The sequence below is a fragment of the Heloderma suspectum genome, chromosome 4, assembly GCF_057233095.1.
Source record: "Heloderma suspectum isolate Gila_16-S chromosome 4, 16-S_ref, whole genome shotgun sequence".
NCBI classification, from domain to species: domain Eukaryota; kingdom Metazoa; phylum Chordata; class Lepidosauria; order Squamata; family Helodermatidae; genus Heloderma; species Heloderma suspectum.
Window position 1 is genome coordinate 174,952,124 of NC_139461.1, and position 19,077 is coordinate 174,971,200.

Here is a 19,077-nt window from a genome sequence, read left to right on the forward strand (position 1 = left end):
AAGTCACCCAGTGAGCTTCCATGGCCGAGTGGGGACTAGAACCCGGATCTCCCAGCTCCCAGTCCAACACTCTCGCCACTACACCACACTGGCTCTCTTAATACACTTAAGAGTGTATTATCTCCCCTGCCCTGGCATATTGATGGAAGGAGACTTCTTTGATTACTATTATGTCTGTTCTTCCTGCAATTTCCATCTTTGACCCCAGTGGGCCCCAGTCCCTAACACTCAGCTCAGCACGTGTAGTATTGTACTTTTTGTTCTGATTGGTGCTCCTTGTCCCTTACTACAGAAGCATTAAACGATTGTTCTGAGAACATAGCACATTCATCCCAGGTGGGACATATTGTCATTATCCTAAGTAACAAAATCACTTCTGGCCATTACTGGGAGGAACACAGTAAATAACTACAAGTAATTCCATTTGGTGACATCAGCAAATGCAAAACAACTTTAATCCTCAAAACTGTAACTTACTTTTAAATGCACAGGGGAAAATTATTTCTTCATGCAAGAAGCTAAATTAAGCATTTAGTAAGAGTGTTGTGTGTTTCTCCCTTTTACCCAAGTGTTTCCATATGGCATTTCGATGGCTGCATTGGAACATTCAGCTAAACCATGGTTTAGCATTTCGAGAATGAATTTAGCTCTCCCACTCTGACCCGGGATTACATGCTCTCTGCCCCCCCTACCCCCGGGTGGCTGCAAGGAGGAGATTGGAAGCATCTGTTTCCATTTTAAATTAGCATATCACCTGGATCCTAAATTGTGGTTGATCTTTGCTATGGTTAGTAAAAACAAGGCAGCTTCATTAACTATGGCTTGAAGTTGGCTTGTTTCCACCATCCATAGTTAAGGTAACCAATGTGTCCAAACTCCTTGTTGTGACTGTGCTGGAGGAGGGAGACTAGTCTCATTCTTGTAATGCTAAACTCTGATGTAGCATTATGTCCGAAATAGCCCAATATCTTTCTTTTGGGGGTTGGAAAGCATTGTAATGCAATACAATATCTTAGAATTTGGCTCTTCTTTTTCCGCTTTGGTTTTGATAGTAGGCAAAATTTGAAATGAAGGATATTCTAATGGAAGAGTAGCTTTTGTGCAGTTAATTGATAGAGGACCCTGCTGTTACGTTAATCTACACTTAGAGAATACTGTGTATGGTTCTGGTCACCACACCTAAAAAAGGATATTGTAGAGCTGGAAATAGTACAGAAGAGGGCAACTAAAATGATCAGGGGGCTGGAGCATCTCTCCTATGAGGGAAGGTTACAACAGCTGGGCTTGTTTAGCTTGGAAGAAAGGAGGGTAAGAGGAGCCATGATAGAGGTCTACAAAATTATGCATGGTGTGGAGAATGTGGATAGGGAGACAATTTTCTCCCTCTCTCAAAATACAAGAACCCAGGGTCATCCTATGAAGCTGATCAGTGGGAGATTCAGGACAGATAAAAGGAAGCACTTCTTCACACAGTGAATGGTTAAACTATGGAATTTGCTACCACAAGATGTAGTGATGGCCACCAACTTGGATGGCTTTATAAGGGGGTTAGACAAATTCCTGGAGGAGAAAGCTATCAATGGCTACTAGTCCTGATGGCCACGTGCTACCTCCAGTATCAGAGACAGTTCATCCAACTGTCATTGCAGATGCCTGGACTAATAATAAGCACACTGGCTAAATAGAACATCTGAACACACTGCTTTTATTTCATGTGTACCGCTACAGTGGTGAATTCTGAACTATAATACATTAAAAGGTTTTTGTGGTGGAGGTGAAATCCCAGGCAATGGTTGGTTGAGCTGTCCTAATGTCACAGAGGGGTGGCACAGACAAAAGAGTCTGGCTGCCATTGGCCAAACTACACGAATACTAGAAAGGCAGATAAAATGGATTAGGGAAAGAGGAGTAGAAGGACTTGAGAAAGCAGCTGGCTCGGGGACTCTAGGTCAGATTGTTAGCGGTCATAGGAATGGAAAGAAGAGAAGACTGTAGGGAGAAATCTGGAAAAAAGAGCTGTATATAGCCCAGAGGTGAGAGAAGCTGGAAACACATATTGATATGAAATAAGCAGTCATCCTTTTGCTCTAGTTCTGTAGTCCCACCTTCATTTGTTGCAAATGCTGCAATAAATACTGTCAAAGTTTTGACATGCATGCACAATGCATGGGTTAGGCAACTGACATGACATTTGTAGATCATCTTTTTAAAGGCATTAAGTACAACCGAACATAGAGTAAGTCTTTCACTGATACTGTCCTGCTCTAGACTGAGTCCTGGCTCTTTGCAAGTAATACAGGAGCAATGCAATAGAATAGTTAATTCGGCAAGCAAATGGTCAAGTGCGCAGGCTTCAGTCCAAAGAGGTTTAGGCTAAGGCAGGAGTGGTCAAAATCCAGGCAGAAGTCAGAACACAGGCAGGCAGGCAGGCAGGCAGGCAGCAAGGATCAGGCAACAGCAGGAGTGGTCAAAGTAACAAGCAAGAAGTCAAACACAGTAAATCAGTCAGGTACATTACTCAGTAAAGAAGCAGAGCCAGTAGCACAGAACATCCATCACAAGGCAAGGTAGCAGATACTGGAGCTAGCAGAGGCACTATTTCCAACAGTTGTCAAGTTGCCAGTGAGAGCTTATATAGCTAAAGCGACTAGAACCCCACCCACTGCTCAGCTGCTTCTCACTAGAGGCTTGTCCCAGGCATGGTTGGAAGGCACATGAGACAGCTAGCTACTTTGCTGAACCTAAGCAGGTCTGGGTCTGGTCAATGCTTGGAGGGGAGACCATCCGGGGACCACATGTAGCCACCTTGAGTTCCACGATGGAAGAAAGGTGGGATATAAATGAAATAAATAATAAATAATTGTCGGATGTCCTCCTCATGAGGAGGGCCTGACTCACGAGCAGTCCTCTTCAGTAAGTGAGCACTCCTTCGCCTGGCAACCACCCTATCATGGACCTTAAGGCGCCAGCGTTCTTGGGGGCTGGGGGCAGCTCAGCATCTCCCTCTGCCTCAGAAGCTGAACTGTCTGCCTTGCTAGGAGGCAGATTCAAAAGCATCAGCCCTGAAGGTCCTGGACTGTCTTGGCTAGCTGCAGGGTTTCCTGAGAGGCCAACTGGTTCTGACATTTCTGGCTCCTCCTCTGAAGATGACTCCTGTGGCAACATGACACCTGGGGCTTGACAGAGTCCAGTGGACCTAAGTCCACCTAACCCTGGTTATGGCCACAGTCTTTAGGTGGCTGTCTCTAAAGTGGTCTTCCTTACATCCCTGAAAGCTGTAATAATCCTTAGTGTGCCTGGCAAAGGCAGAAGATGGGTGATTGATTCTCTCTGTGGTTGAAGGAAGAGTGAGAACTTGCAACAGAGTAAAGAACAGCTCCTCCTCCTCCCCAAAGTTTAATAATGTTTCATTCCTTCTCATTGCAACACATCAAAACCAAAATAGCAAAAAATAAATAAAAACAAAAAATGAGGTGTGCCCTTGACTCACATCCCTACCAGTTAAAATTGGCCCCTATTGAATGACTAACTAAAATAACATGTTTTGAATCTTGCATGTGATATAGGTACATGCCTCTGGGAACTTTTGATTTTGCCATATAGGTATGTACCATACCTCTACAGAAAATTTAGTTTTCCTGTTTGGAAAATCATATTTCCCTGGCATAATATGTGAGGTATCCTTTAAATTTGATAAGTAAATGAGAGTGCTGTGCATTTCCTAGAATTGTTTCCTACAACAAATTGGAGGAGGAGGAATCCTAGAAGGAGTGCGACCCATTGTTCTCACTTCTTGGCTGGATATAACCTTGTTGGTGGCTTCTAGCACATTTAAAATTGTTTCCTCCCAAGGGTCAGGAATTCACCTACCAAGGCAAAGTTTTCCATTTTATCTGCTACGAGCCAGGATACCTGTCTCCTACATTTCAAGCCAGAAGATAATTTGCAACTGAACCCATTCCATTTTGCTTTTGTTTTTTCCTTAGAGGAATTCCAGTGCTCTCAATTTTGGTTCAAAGTTGGTGGTTGTTTTTGTTCATCACTACTTCATGTTTCTAACACCTACCAACAGAAAAAATGGCTGAATGAATGTGCAATAGCAACAACTTCTGTAGTTCGAATAGGGCCATAAATGTGAAGCTTCCATGAATTTAACTTTTTGACCTATAAAGAGGACAATTCTACAAGACATATGGCACATGGAGGTTACAAGTGCATGTTGGGAACCATATGCCCACCTCCTGCATTGAGGCAATGTCTGCTGTAAATCAACCATATTAAAAACAAAAAAACAAATCAGAAGGGCACAGCAGCAAATAAAAGTAACAGGCACACTCAGTTATTAGTTCAGAAGACTTCTATAGCACATATATAGGACAGGTTTATCAGGACAGATAAAAGGAAGTACTTCTTCACGCAGCACATAGTTAAGCTATGGAATTTGCTACCACAGGATGTAGTGATGGACACCAATTTGGATGGCTTTAAAAGGGGGGTGGTCAAATTCCTGGAGGAAAGGGCTATCAGTGGCTACTAGTCTTGATGGCTGTGTGCTACCTTCATTACCAGAGGCAGTGAGCCTATGTACACCAGTTGCTGGGGAACATGGGTGGGAGGGTGCTGTGGCACTCATGCCCTCCTTGTGGGTTCCCAGTCAATAGGTTAGCCACTGTGTGAACAGACTGCTGGACTAGATGGACCCTTGGTCTGATCCAGCATGGCTCTTCTTATGTTCTTATAGCACATAAAGATATGCAATAGAACATTTCTTCATTTAGAATATAAGAGTGATTCACCCAGTTCACACATCCCAACCAATTCCTGGGTTGTTTAATGCTGAAATTGGTGGGGGCGTGCTGGAACATTCATACATGCTGCCTCCCATTTGCTCACTGTCTCTGCTTTCTAAAACAACCCAGGTACACCCTATGACATCCGAATCCAGGAATTCTGAGTTGTTTAGGGGTTAAAAAACCAGAGTTAATCTGACAATACACCATGTACGATTGCTGAGTTAGTCCTTCTTTAACTCCTGAAGAACACAAGAGTTCCTTGGTTCAGATGTCATGATGACAACCCAGGGATGCCACAAAAGCAGATGCAGGCAAGTAGGCAGGAACTAAGACACTTGCATATACATGGTCACAAACAACCCATGGTTTGTTCGTCATGAGTTGTTAGATTGTCCAGACTGGGCCATTATATAGACTCTGCTCCTGATGAAGTCAATACATGTTCAAAAACTTCAGGCCATTTAATCCCTGAATAAAACATCGAAGAGCTGCATTGAAGAGCTGCCGTTTTTGTTCTTCTGTAAATTAACCCCACTCTGTGATCCAGGATAGCTAGCTGAAACACTTTGAAGTTTGCTGTCTTTGCTGTCCAAAGACAACATGGTATAAGAATACACAAAACTGCCTTCCTTTGTTTATTGTGATACAGACTATGTCATTTTGGATTAACTGAGTTCCAGATTGAAACATCCAGATGGAGATATCTGCTAGCATCCATCTTGGTAATATGTACCATTAGGTTTTGAAAGAAAGGAATTGCAAAAGAAGCACATATATGGCTTTCGGTACTTGGATGTGTTCATAATCAGCTAACTCTGGGCACCTTGAAATAAATTAATATGGAAAAGGGTTTGATGGGCTGCAACTTTACTAGTCCCATTTCATTTGGTGCTGACGACATCCCCAGTCCAGCTTCTCAAGGCCATTAACATTGTTTTCCACAGTTGGCCACTTTCAGACATAGCTGGCACTTCCGATTCCCTCTGCTTCTCCCCCTTGTGTGACAGAGCAAGTTGGATCCAATCTCCTGCTACAGCGTTAGAGCCCTGGGCTTCATATGCAAATTTGAACCTGCTGTTAATATATAATCCAAAGTAAGTAACAGGCTACACAAATGAGAAGGAAGTGAAAGAAGCCAAGGTAATGGTGGAGGGTAGATTTTTAGGGGAAGCTTAATAAGCTTAAAGATGTATTTTAAATAGGACTCACCAAAGCATTGCTAAAATCGCAAGGGATGATTCCCAGTGGAGAATGGAGAATTTATAATGGCATCAATTAGACCTGAGGAATGAGTCCCAGGAGTCAGTTAGAGGGGATTGGGTCAGAAGGACAAGTCACTAGCTTGACCTTAGAAATCAAGCCATGAAAATTAGTTTCTGAAACTGTGGGTTATGAGACGCAACAAAACAATGAGAATAAAATACTGAGAATTCTTGGAGAGTCACCACAGGTGACCCGTTCTCTGAAGTGAATTAATTAGTCTTGTGAAGAATGTCGCTGAATTCAGGCAATACTATCTGAAATTGACTCTTGCTATTGGAAGACAGAGAGAGCCCTGCCATGAGGCAAGGTCAGGTGTTAGATTTTGGGTGCTGCTAAGGAGTGCAGAGTGGGAGGCAGACCTGACTGGGGCACAATCCAGAGGGAAGTTCTCCATGTAAGCCTTATCAAAATTCATTGGACTCCAGTTCCTGTTGATTTTGACAAACTGCTAGATAGATAGTACCCCAAATTAATCAGTGGGAGTGGGGATTATGCATTGACTTCCCAACGCAGGCATGAAATGTCTTGGGCCAGTCCTGAAATAGGACCTTTCAGAAACAATTTAAGCTAAACAGCTGAAATGGAGCAATGCCATCTTCCTGATGAAGTCCTGAGTCCCGGTTGACAACTGACTTTCTACTGTGTGTGTGTGTGTGTGTGCGCGCGTGTGAGTGTGTGTGGGAGGGTTGGGTAGCTGAGTTGAAGGGTCATCAATATTGGCTGGGTTCACACAACACAAAGTCTGGGTTGTTGATGAACTTTGGGTTGTTGTGTTCTGTGAACCCAGTCATGCTAACAACCATGGTTTGTTAACCACGAACAACCCATGAAGAGAACCCATTGTTTGTTGGGTTGTGAACTGTGGGTTGTTTGTGGGTAACAAACAGTGGTGTTCAATTTTAACAAACCATGGTTTGTTAGCACAGTTGGGTTCACACAATACAAGAACCCAAGGTTCAACAACAAGACACAGTTCAATGACAACCCACACTCAATCCAGAGTATGAGTTGTGTTGTGTGAACCCAGCCACTGGCTCCACCCATGGATGTGTACCTGCACAAAGCTGCATTATAGTTAAAGAGCATAGCTCTTCCTTAGGTTCTCCTCCCTTCTTGGGGTCAGGGGCTCTGCTGAAAACCAGGTGGGAAGCATTTGGAGCCAGATTTGATGCAGAGACTTCCAACTGCATATATCTGTTCTAAGAGTGAGACTCGATGTGACAGCAACATGACCTAAATTGGGATGTACATGTTTCCTATAAAGCATGGGGGATGGGAAATTCGAAGTTCAACATGATTAGGTAGTGCGATGGCTCACAGGGCTGAATCCTTCCTTCACCCTTCCCCCCCCCCCCAGTTTCCTTGAACCTGTTTTTTCTTCTTCCTCTGGGGCTTGCTTCTAGTCACATAGGCCCACTTTGCACATAACAAGATGCCACCATGGGTGAATTTCCCTGCAGGGCTTGTTGTCGCAGTGGCAGCAGCCATTTTGAATGCTCGAACCACAGCTGGGGCACACTGTAGCTTCTTGTTATGTGTGAACCCAGCAAGGGTGGGTTGTTGGGGTGGTTGACAAGTCACCCAGAGCCCTTAGACTGTTTTACAGTTGTGGGTGGCGTGTTAACCACCCCAACAGCCCACCCTTGCCAGGTTTGTACATAACAACAAGTTACAGCGTGCCCTCTCCATGGCTCGGATATTCAGAATGGTGCCCGCCACCGCAACAAGAAACCCCACAGGGAAATTCACCCACAGTGGCTTGTTGTTATATGCAAACCAGGTTATAGTCTCATGGGGGGGGGGGGAACAGCTTCATAGAAGCAATTTGTGGAGATTTTGTGTGGGAGAAAGAATTTAATTCTCTTTTCCTGCTGGTCCAAGCTGCACTTTAAATCTCACCTCAACCCCCACACTTCGTTGGAATTTGGTCTCAGACCATTCTAACATATGTGCCTGCCACGTCTCATCTAGTTTGGCCCTGAGTAGATTGATAGTGCCACTATTTCATTTTCAGTGTTAAGTTCCACCGTGTGCGTGTGCGTGTGTGATGCACTGTGAGAGTAATGTGAACCATGAGCAAAAATGTAACCCACACAAACCAATCTCAGTCTCTCTAGTACAGGGGTAGACAACCTGGAGCCCTCCAGATTTTTGGGACTACAACTCCCACAATCCCTGACTATTAGCCATGCTAGGTAGGGATTATGGGAGTTGCAGTCCAAAACATCTGGAGGGCACCAGGTTACCTCTGCCTGCTTTAGTGCCTCCCTGGTAGCTCCACATAGGCTCTGGGATCTGTCTAACATTCCATTAGCTCTAAGTCTCAAGGAGAAGGAAGGGAGCAGTTGCCAGCAGGGCTGCCCTGTAGAAGTGCAACACTAACGGCAGCCTCCTTGGAGTGTGGAAAGGAGAAGGTGGAGAGCGGGAGGCTCAGGTGAGTGCGGGTTGGGACCACCACCTTGACTTCCTTTTTCTATTTGGAGGGCTTCCTTTCAGACTCAGCTGCAGGCAAATTCAGGAGGGGAAGGGGACTTTTCCAAAGGGGGTAGTGGGAAGTCACCTAAAAACTGAGGATCAAAACAAGCGCATTTAGAAGAGGTGTGTATATGTGTGCACCACCAGTGCAGCGGTTCAGAGGGCTGGATTGCCATTCATAATGTTGCTGTCCATTGCTCAGTGAAGGATTTTCTCTACCTGTGTGCATGTGTACTTTTGAAAAATCTGAGACCATTGGCTAATGCCAGCATAAGCCATCCCATTGCAGTGCCACAATAAACCACTTCAGTTGTGGAATTGTGAAAAGGGCTCCTGCCTGAGAGGTACAGGGCGGCCTTTTTGTACAACAAACAGAAGGTTCTGTGAAATGTGACTTCGACTGCCATTCCAGTAACGCTACTAAACTAATTTGGCTAAAGTGGGTGTGCTCTTGATAGATCCATTAATTCCTTTGCAAGAAATGAGAGTGAACACATTGCATGTGCATGCACGCACACTCACCTGCAATTTTGCTCCATCTTTTCTGGGCACGCCAGGAAAACAGACGTTGGGAGCTCCTGTAGTAGTGAGCTGCTTCTTCCTTGCTTTGGAGAGCTATTTATGAAAAAGGCGACGATGTCTCTTTGCAATAGCTAAAGGAGACACTGTTTGGCACAGTTACTTTCACCACAACAGGCCTCCCATCCTCTGCCTTTACTTCCTTTGAATGGCAGTTAGAAAACGGAGTCCCGTTGAGTGATAGAAGACGCTGTGTTGCCATAGATACATATTGCTCTCCCTAACCTCACACTGTGGACAACTTTATAGCTACACAAAAGAGGCATTTAGCTTACAGAACTTCTGTATTCCTGTGGTGTCAGTTTGTTTATTAACCTGTCATTTTAAAACAATACAGCAGCTAATAAAATGACACTGTAGACCACATACAGTATGCCGGTAAGAATATGAGAATGATGGCAGTCCTTATCTGTAAAAAATTGGGGTGGGGGGCGGGGAGCAAGGAGCCTGCTGTGTTAAATTCAAATTGAGACCTCTGTGTATGCTGCTGCTGTGAGAACCAAATATGCTAGAACTGAGTCTTTATTTACATGTATTTAAGTGTTTCTTTGAACATCCAACAGTTTCTAGAAATAGAAACAGCTATGATTTTTTAAGATTATAGGAACAGAATGGGTTGGATCCAGATTTACACTGGAGCAACTGCACTGGCAGACATGGACTTCCCTGCCCCCTCCCATGGCAGCCCCTCCAGCCCCCCTGGGGACCCTGCTTTATGGGGTGAGCCATGGTGAGGTAGGGAGGGGCAATCCCTCTAAATCAGGCATAAGACAGATGCTGATCCCACCCAATATTTGTATTAGAAATTACCTGGATTATCTTTCTTCTTTTGGGAACTTTTAGAAATATATCTACTGTATCAAATTGGCAGCCAGGGTTGGGGGAGCTTTAGTTTCATCAGTTTCAGGACAGTTTAGAAGAATTTGAACTATGTTTATTCATTTAAATTTATATCTCGCACTTCCTCCAAGGAATTCAGGGTTGTATATATGGTTCTTTCCCCCCTCCCCATTTTATCATCACAGCAGCCCTATGAGGTAGATTAGGCTGAGAGTGTGATTGGCCCAAGGCCGCCCAGTCAGCTTCATGGCTGAGTAAGGATTTGAACTGAACTCTCCCTGGTCCTGGTCCAACACTCTAAGCACTATATCACACTGCCTCTCAATTGCACTCCTGACAAAATGAACATCGTGAGAGCATGAGATGGTAAACAAGGAAAGAACTTTATTGGATGTTGGACAATACTTGTTATACTGGAATGACAAATAATAGCAAGGTAATATTCATCTGTTCTTTGTGCATCTAAGATTTTTAAATATATAAAAATACACAAATAGTAGTATAAAAGGTTCCTGTCTGATATTTTCTGGGACACAAGTCATTCCTTCATATTACTCATGTGCCATTTAGGAAATAAATCATTACTTGCTTGCAGCTACAGTGCTTAATCTAATTTGTATTTCAGTCGTATGTAATTAACATAATGTGGGTATCACTTTCATAGACCTGGCCAGAGCTAAACTTTAGATGATGACTCATCTTTCCCTCACTCTACAATATTCCTACCCTAATTCTCTTCCAATGTGAAAAAAGCCTGAATCAATCCTCAAAAGGTCTTCAACCCTGAAAAATCTAGCTGTGAATTGAATTTGGCCTCTGTCGGGTATGCTTTCTTGTTTTTAATAATTCAGAATTGTTTTTGTTGTTAACACCATTGCATTTATCAAACCTCGTTCCAACTCTGAGGGGGGCAGGGTGGGTTCCCCTTGCAAATACAGCCTGTGGTTTTTAGGATTCAGATACTTACGAATGTAATGCTGCCTATGCAAAGGAGTCCAAAAGCTGACAAGATGGTTAAAAAGCAAAACAAGACCCTTGACTGCATTCCAAACCAGGGAATAACACTTAGGGCATCTCTACACCTCCAGTTTATTGCACATTCATGATTGGCCACTCATGGAATTACGCGGCTCCATTACATGATGTCATCATCATCCAGTCATGATCCCACCATTTCCACCCACCTGTCCCATGTTTTCCTCAAACAGAAAAATGTGGTATTTTTCCAAATATGCACAAATGGAGCACCGTGACTTCCCCATGTCTTTCTCCCATTGCGCGAATGAACCGCTGTATGTTGGCAGCTGTGGGTGGTTGCTTTGGGTTGTTGGGAGGGGCGGTCATGATGGTGAAGGCGGTGACAACAGGCTGTGGGGCGTGTTGCCTTCCCAGGCCTACACCACTTTGGGTCATTGCCATTTTCGGCCTGCAGCATTCTGAACAAGGCGGCAGGTCGGTAGAGCGGCAGGTCGGCAGAGCAGTGTGCTGGCTTTCCGCCCTGCTGGGACACCCCCCTGCTCTGCATTCCCACTGAGTAAATGGCTGAGTAAATGGCAGAGATTGTCAAAAACATTGACCCGGGAGGCGGGGGGGTGGGGAGATTGGTGAGGGGACTGTCTGCATGTCAGTCCCCATCTACCAGTAACGTGCAAGGAGAGGGAAAGGGTAGGGATGCACGAAAGTCACTTACCTGGTCTCACAGCTTGCTTCGCGGTGCGGGGGAGGCGTTTCGCTGCTCCCCCCGAAGTTCAGGCCGGGGGGGAGGCTTCCCTCCTCGCCCGGCCGAAATTCAGGCCGGGGAGAAGAGCCCCGTCTCCCCGGCCGCGAACTTCAAAAGAAAAAGAAAAAACGCCCCTGTGATAGGCTACGTAATGATTAACGTAGCCTATCACGGCTAGATTTGCAAAGTCAGCCGTGATAGGCTACGTTAATCGTCACGTAGCCTATCACAGGGGCGTTTTTCTTTTTTTTTTACTTTTCTTGTAATGGCGGCGGCGGCAGCCTGTCGAAAGACCGGCTGCCACCCCTGCCCCTGACGAAGACCTGCTGAACCACTGCCGGGACCCACCGCCAGGAGGGACATTCGTGAAAGGTAGGTTCCATCCTGGGGGCGGGGGAGGGGGGGCGGAGAATTTATCCCCGAACAACCTTCGGGGGGCCGAATGCGTTGGCACTCGGCCCCCCGAAGTTTCGGGGAGAAATTCTCCCCCATCCCTAGGAAAGGGGCAGGAACCGGGGAGGAGCTGTCACTACACCCCAATCGTGTGTAATGCTTTTTTGCAGAAAGGTGGCGATGCCTCTGAGCGGCTTCACTACCCCCGTCAGAGAAGGAAAGAAACAAAAAATAACATGATGGGGACAGCCATCTAAAGAGAACGCCCCAGTCCTGCAGTGATACTGGATGGGGAAAGAACTGGCATTGATGTGGAATTCTCTGCCTGTGTGATGGAGCCCTTACTTAGCTTTAGCAGGATGTGGAACTTTAGGATACATAAAAATACTTGGTTGGTTCCATGTTGTCTGCTCATGCCTTAAAGCAGCCTTCCCCAACCTGCACCCTCCAGATGTGGTGGACTACAGATCCCATCATCCCTGGCCAGCACGACACTTGTATGGGGTGATGGGGGTTGTAGTCCGGCACATTTTGGGTGGTGACAGGTTGGGTAAGGCTGCCTTAAGGGATTGTACTCTAGTAGCTTGGTCTAGCCAAGTGTGCTGGCTCCAGTTTTTGAAGGCCCTTGGGCAAGATGCACTCAAGGGGCCCCCTCTGTCTGCCTTTTCACCATCATAGTCACCAGCTGCTGTTGCTTCTCATCCTCTTTCTTAGTGTTGGTACCACTTGCTCACTTGACAGGCAGAGATCCTATGAACAAGTAGTCTGTGGCATTTGCTGCTCCTTCTCACCACCACCCTCATCTGCTTGGGCTAGAGTGAGAGACAGGTGAATAAGCAGGTTGCAGTGAACAAGGGGAGAGGAAGAGGAGGAGCAAGCCCAGGGGGCTCTTGTCAGTGGGGCCTTGGCAGGTGCCCAGCCATGCTGACCCATGCTCCATAGCCAGAGGTAGATCTTCTCATGAGCCCCCTGGCTCCCTCCATCCAATCCAAGGATTGGAAACATTTATTCCAAAGGGAGCTTTCACTCCCTTCAAAATGTGGGAGACAGTGGTTAGTAAATCTGTGTACATAAACTGATGGCCTGCCCTCGCGTCTTAGAAGTGATTTGGTTAAAGCCTGTTTCTTATGCCTTTGCTGTAAAGCAAAGGTGGAAAATTAATTCATATTTCAACTTGCAAAACTCCAAAGTGAAACAGATCAGTATGAAGGTTGTATGATAGTGACCTATATCCAAACATAACATTATGCTAGCTGCTTAATTCAATTAATACGTGTAGCCGTGATCCCATTTTCTCATGGTGGCTGGTTTCGGAGACTGGGTGTGCCGAAGAGCCACCTGTCACGCTTCAGGAAGACGTGGGCTGCATCCTTCATTTCTTAACCAGTGTGTCTGTTCTCGCCCTCTCCTTTCTTTTTCTCAAGTGCTGCTGCTGCCTACGCAAAGTAATCAGAAGGCTGACAAGATGCTTAAAAAGTAGAACGAGAGCTTGAGCTGAATTTCAAATCAAGGAATAATAATTACGCAGGGTGCAAAAATCCCCTAGTGACTGGGTTGCTGAGGAGGGCAAGGAGCCGGTTTTTCCTCCTCCTCTACATGGACTGCTTTTTGTAGGACCTGGCTGCTGCCTCCTCTTGCTTTCTTAATCCCTAGAGCAGGGAGCAGAGGTAGCCAACCTAATAACCTCCAGATGTTTTGAACTACAAGCCACACCAGCCCTAGCCAGTATGGCCAGCGATCAGTTAGTGTGGAGTTGTAGTCTAAAACATCTGGGAGGCACTGGGTTGCTTACCCGACCTGATTTAGAGGAAGTGGTCAAAGGAAACAGCTTTGAGGACACTCCCAAAGAAGCCTTCTGGCAGTCATAAATGTATACCCTTTTAGAGCCAGATGCTGGAGCAGGTGGTTGCTGTGCGATTCTGGGCATTTTTGAATGACACTGATGATTTAGTCCTATTTCAGACTGGGTTCAGGCCTGGGTTTAGCACCCAGATGGACTTGGCTGTCCTGAGGGGATGACCTGTGCTGGGAGAAAGACCAGAAGAGTGTGACTCAGTTAAATCTTCTGGACTACTCCGTGGCTTTTTTGTACCATTGACCATGGAATCCTTTTGGACCAGCTGTGGGGGTTCCTCTTGTATCTCAGTGGCTGTTTCCAGAAGGTGGTGCCAGGGGGACTGTGGCTCGTGGCCCATAGTAGTTAGGCTGTAGCATGCCACAAGGCTATGTCTTGTTTCCACCCCCATGCTATTTAACATATACATGAAACTGCTGAGTGAAGTCATATGGAGATTTGGGGTGAGGTGTCATCAGTATGCTGATGGCACCGAACTCTACTATTCCTTTTCATCAGCTTCAGATGACATGGTGGAGGTACTGGACTGGTGTTTGGCATCAGAAATTGATTGGCGGAGGGCCAATAAACTGAAATTCAATCTTGGTAGGACAAGAAGTACAGCTGGTGGGTGCTTTGTCTGACAGGAGGTGGTGTCTGACTGCACTCCCCTGAAAGGATCAAGTTGTCAGCTGGGGGAATGCTTTTAGATCTGGCCTTATCTTTGGAGGCCCAAGTTACTTAACGGGGCAGAAAGCACTTTCCACCAACTTTGACTGGTGTGTCAGCTGTGACCCCCTCCTGGACAGAGATTGGCTGGCTGTCATTATTCATGCTCTGTTAACATCTCGCTTAGCTTACTGTAATGTGTTGTATGTGGGGCTGCCTTTGCAACTTGAATTATCACATCAATCATTACAGCAGGGGTGGGAAACCACTTCAGCTTGAGGGCTGAACTCAGTTCTGGAGAAGCTCCTGGGGACAGCATTCCAAGGGTAGGTGAGGCCAGGCAAAGGGGTGGGGCCATCTGGAGAACCCTGGAGGGTTCTTATAAGGCGTGAACCTCCCACGCCTTGTAAGAACCCTGTGAATATTATCCCCCTGTAACATGACACAGCGCTCTACAGTACAGAGACACCCCACACCAAAAAAAATACCCCACAGCAGATGAGTCTGTCTGTCTGTCCATCCATCCATCCATCCATCCATTTCAGTATCTATACTTATATATAGCTATAGCTATATATCCGTATCTATATCTATATCTCCTTCTCAAAACAGTGAAACACCACACACACACACACACACAGAGAGGAAATGCACCTCCCTAGCTAGACCACCACTGCTCTCCTAGACCCACCAGCAACACTTTGTATGTATTGTGAGGTGTTTGGGCTCCAACACATCAGGAACATGCCATTCCACCATAAATTGAATGCAGCACTGATACATAAACCTTAGTCCTCATGATGTTTTCCTGCAAAGTTTAACCCCTGTTTCAAGGTGACATGGAGAAGGATGGTTGCTATTCTATGGTTGCTCTCACACCACATCCAGTATCATCTAAGGAGAATCTCATAGCTATGTATTGCATTTGTCACACTTGCTGCATTAGTAAGTGCTTCATTAGCATGGTACTCAATTGTACAGTCTGGTCTAACAACATGTTGTAGATACTACTGAAAGCATCATAGTAGTGAACCCCGGCTGTAGAAGAGTGAGAATCAGTGTAGCTAGTTCTGTTTTTTCCTATGCTATGGAGAAGTTTGTTGCATATAAGTTAGAATGTTAATGGAACTTGCATAAACCTACATCATAGTTTTCTATTGTGTGTCCTTGATTCTATTGTTTTAAATAACTTTAACATAATTTTTATAAAAAAAATGTTTTTCTCTTTAAAGGGTCGTGATTACTGTTCAGAAGAAGAGGATATCACATAGTGCCAATTCTGCCATTCAAAACAGGAATACTACTGTGTAAATAGATTACGGTCCAGTCAAGATCTTTCTTGGAAGTCTTCTCCAGTGAACAGCACTACATAGCAAAAGATCATTTCCACATTGTATGCTCCATTCAGTTACATTGTTTCTTAATGACCATACAATGAACATTGCTAAAGGAAAGAAGAACAACTTGTATGGAACTGCCTTTGCTGCTGCTAGTTGAAACTTATTGCAAGTTTTCAATTATCTGGTGTCCAGAAACACAGCAAATCTTTGACATAAAATCTGAGTGACACTGTAGATTTCACTTGGGCTATTGGCCTTTTTACTATTGGTTGAGGTAGTGTTGTACAAAACCTTCCATAACTGAGCAGTTGAATCTTCCAGTCCACCCTGTTTATCAACCCACCAGTGGGTTGTGGAATTCTTATTAACACTGACAATGTAGAGCTTTGGAGATGGGATGCTTTGCCATGACAGACGTCGTTTCTCTGCTAGGAAGAAGTTATCAATTAAAAAGCATGTTGTCACACAAATACTGGATATGGTGATGGAGGAGCAGAAATCTGTATTTTTTTTAAAAAACACCAGTTTCTTTTACTCGGTATTTCAATTGAGGAATAAGCTTGCAATATTGGCTTTGCTGACCGCAAATGGAAGTTGTGATCGCAATCAGTTTGAATCCCTCTTTTTTTTCTAAGAAAATAAACATTTTACTGTTTTTAGGTATTCTTGTCTTACACCCTTCATACAGTCCAGCGTGTTAAGGATAATTGGATAAAAGAAGTTGGGGAAAGCACCCCTTTGGAATTATAATTGGGAGAGAATGTTATTTTAAAGCGCCTATGTGTCAATTTGGGATGTCTGTAGAGTTTATTTTTCCATATTATAAAATGATGATACTCTCTCTTCTCAAAGGCAGATGTAATATTTTTAACAAATATTGTCATGAGTAAAAATAATCCTAAGGTTAAAAAAACACTTTTGCATTTATTTTTTAACATACCTGTTACATCTATTCTTTAAAGAGTTTGGTGACAGATTCTCTTCTGTGTCTCTGAGGGGTTTAACCATACAAAAAATGCTTCTCGTAGCAATAGAAGATGATTTTTTAAAATTCCTCATTTGCCTTATTAAGGTATCAAGATGACAGCTCATCAGTAAAACTGTACAAATTGAAAAAGCACATTTTAATTCAGTCTGTGGAATATGTAATATGTTAAGGTGAAGATTTTACCCAGGATCAAGATAGACATTGCATGTAGGGTGGTGTTTTGTTTTGTTTTGTTTTGTTTTAGGTCTTTGTGTGCCCAGCTGGATAAATTAGGCTTTACTAGCTAAGGACCCATCAGTACAATGGACTGTGAGATTTGTCGAACTTCTCCAGCTCTGGTCTCTGCCTGTCTCTGGTTTGATGAATGATCTGTTCTGATGTCACAGTGGCTCTGGCTAGTCATCTAGGTCCCATTCCTCTGTCTGTCATTAGTTCTGCTCCGTTATCAGCCTTAGCTGATGCCATAGAGGGTGGTCTTTCAAGCCTTGGGTGTATAGCTGACTGTTCAGGGGCATTTTGATTCTGAGGTAGGTGCCTAACCTTTTAAAAACTGAAGTATTGCCTACATGCCATTAACAGTAAGCTTTTGGGTGTTATTCTGTTAAGTGGTTTTGAAGTCTTTCACAGGAGAAAGGCAACAGTACTTTCTGCTTAAGAGATACCTGTGTTCTAAAGTATGTCACACAAAAACAGAGGTCTTTAAGATGGAATTGATTCACCTATTACCCTTTCCTTATCTTCACTGATTACATTTTTCTTTTCTTTATTCACTTTAAGCTCCTTGATCGGACTTTTAAATCTGTTCTCATTGGCTTCTTTTTCACCCTTTTTACTTCTGACCGTAGTTTCTGCTGGTTCTGGTCTTTTCCTTACACCTCATATTATTCCAGTTCCTTTCCATGCCTCTTCATTTCCTGCTTTGACACCTTCTTATGAGAACAGGTTTGTTCTCTCTGATACTCTCATTGCTTCACCTCTTGACAATTTCTTTTAGGCTTTTTCTGATTTCCCAGCCCCATGAGCTTGGCACCTTGTTCTTAATTTCCCTTACCTTCTGCTGCTTCCTTTCCTCTGTTTATCATTTCTACCTCCTATTGTAAGCCTACAGATATAGTTCATCTCTACACCAGCTTAAAATTCTGCATTTAAAACAGGGCTTTTTGCTTCCATTTTAAATGCAGGATCACAACAGACTCTCTTTACATGTGCTTCCTTTCCCCCCTTCCCTTTCCCCCCTTATTTGTGTGTTCCATATGTTTCATTATACAGCCACTAGATGGCACTGTAATCTAGCTCCTCTTAGAGGTTTTCCCCTTTTCATGGAGAGAACTCAAGTGGAACTCAAGCGCAGTAATTTGATAGCTCATTATCTCCGATCTTTTAAAAAATGGAATAAAGGTCATTTAGTGCGGGAGACACCCTGGAGGTTGACAACATCATCTAAAGGACCCACAAACTTCCGTGAGTAACCAATCTCAATAGCAGGAGAAAAGTTCCATGTGGAGAAGCCTATAATAATTTTTTTGTACAGGGACTACTTCATGCAGGCATATATTAAGATAAGGGATTACATGGATTCATCCCCCCATCCCACTCCCCCTTTAGGACCCTCTCCAGAAAAGAGGGTCCTAAATATGGTGAAAGGAAAGGGATAGACAAAATATTTTCAGGGTGCTTGACAATATCTTCATCCAATGCCATCTATAACAACCCCCAATGGAAGGGACCCTGCTCTCTTCTGGAGGCCAATGCAGCCATAGGGGGCTTAAACCCATGATATGAAATGCTTTCCTGTGACAATAAGCCAATATACAAAATACAGACAAGCAAAATTTACATGTGGAAATCACATTCATGCTGCACAAATTGTAATACCATAGCCATGACAGTCTGTTCAAGTTTCTTTCAGCTCTCCATTTTTTTTTTAAATGCCATCACTCCTTTGGGAGGTTTTGTATGGGGAGGGGGATTGCCTGGAAGGGTAAAAATAACCAGGTGTGAAATAAATTCACGTATGAACTATTCTATAAATTCCTGAATATGTGTATAGTCTCATCAGTACTAGTTTCTCCAAATTTACTGGAAGTTAAACTTGCTTTTCTGGGTATCCTTTGTCTTGTTTGATCAGAGTCCAGTTTATCCTGGTTTTTCTCTAGAATTAAAACAGAGGCTTCTGTTCTCCT

General features: G+C 44.2%; 1 protein-coding gene across 1 annotated transcript in view; it reads left to right on the forward strand.

Moving 5' to 3' along the window:
* C4H1orf21 (chromosome 4 C1orf21 homolog) overlaps positions 1 to 19,077 on the forward strand; it is a 206,447-nt gene extending 187,370 nt beyond the window's left edge. The window contains exon 6 of the mRNA XM_084851363.1: positions 15,799 to 19,077. Coding sequence (XP_084707489.1) covers positions 15,799 to 15,837 — 39 coding nt within the window. The 3' untranslated portion in view covers positions 15,838 to 19,077. The remainder of the gene's footprint in view (positions 1 to 15,798) is intronic.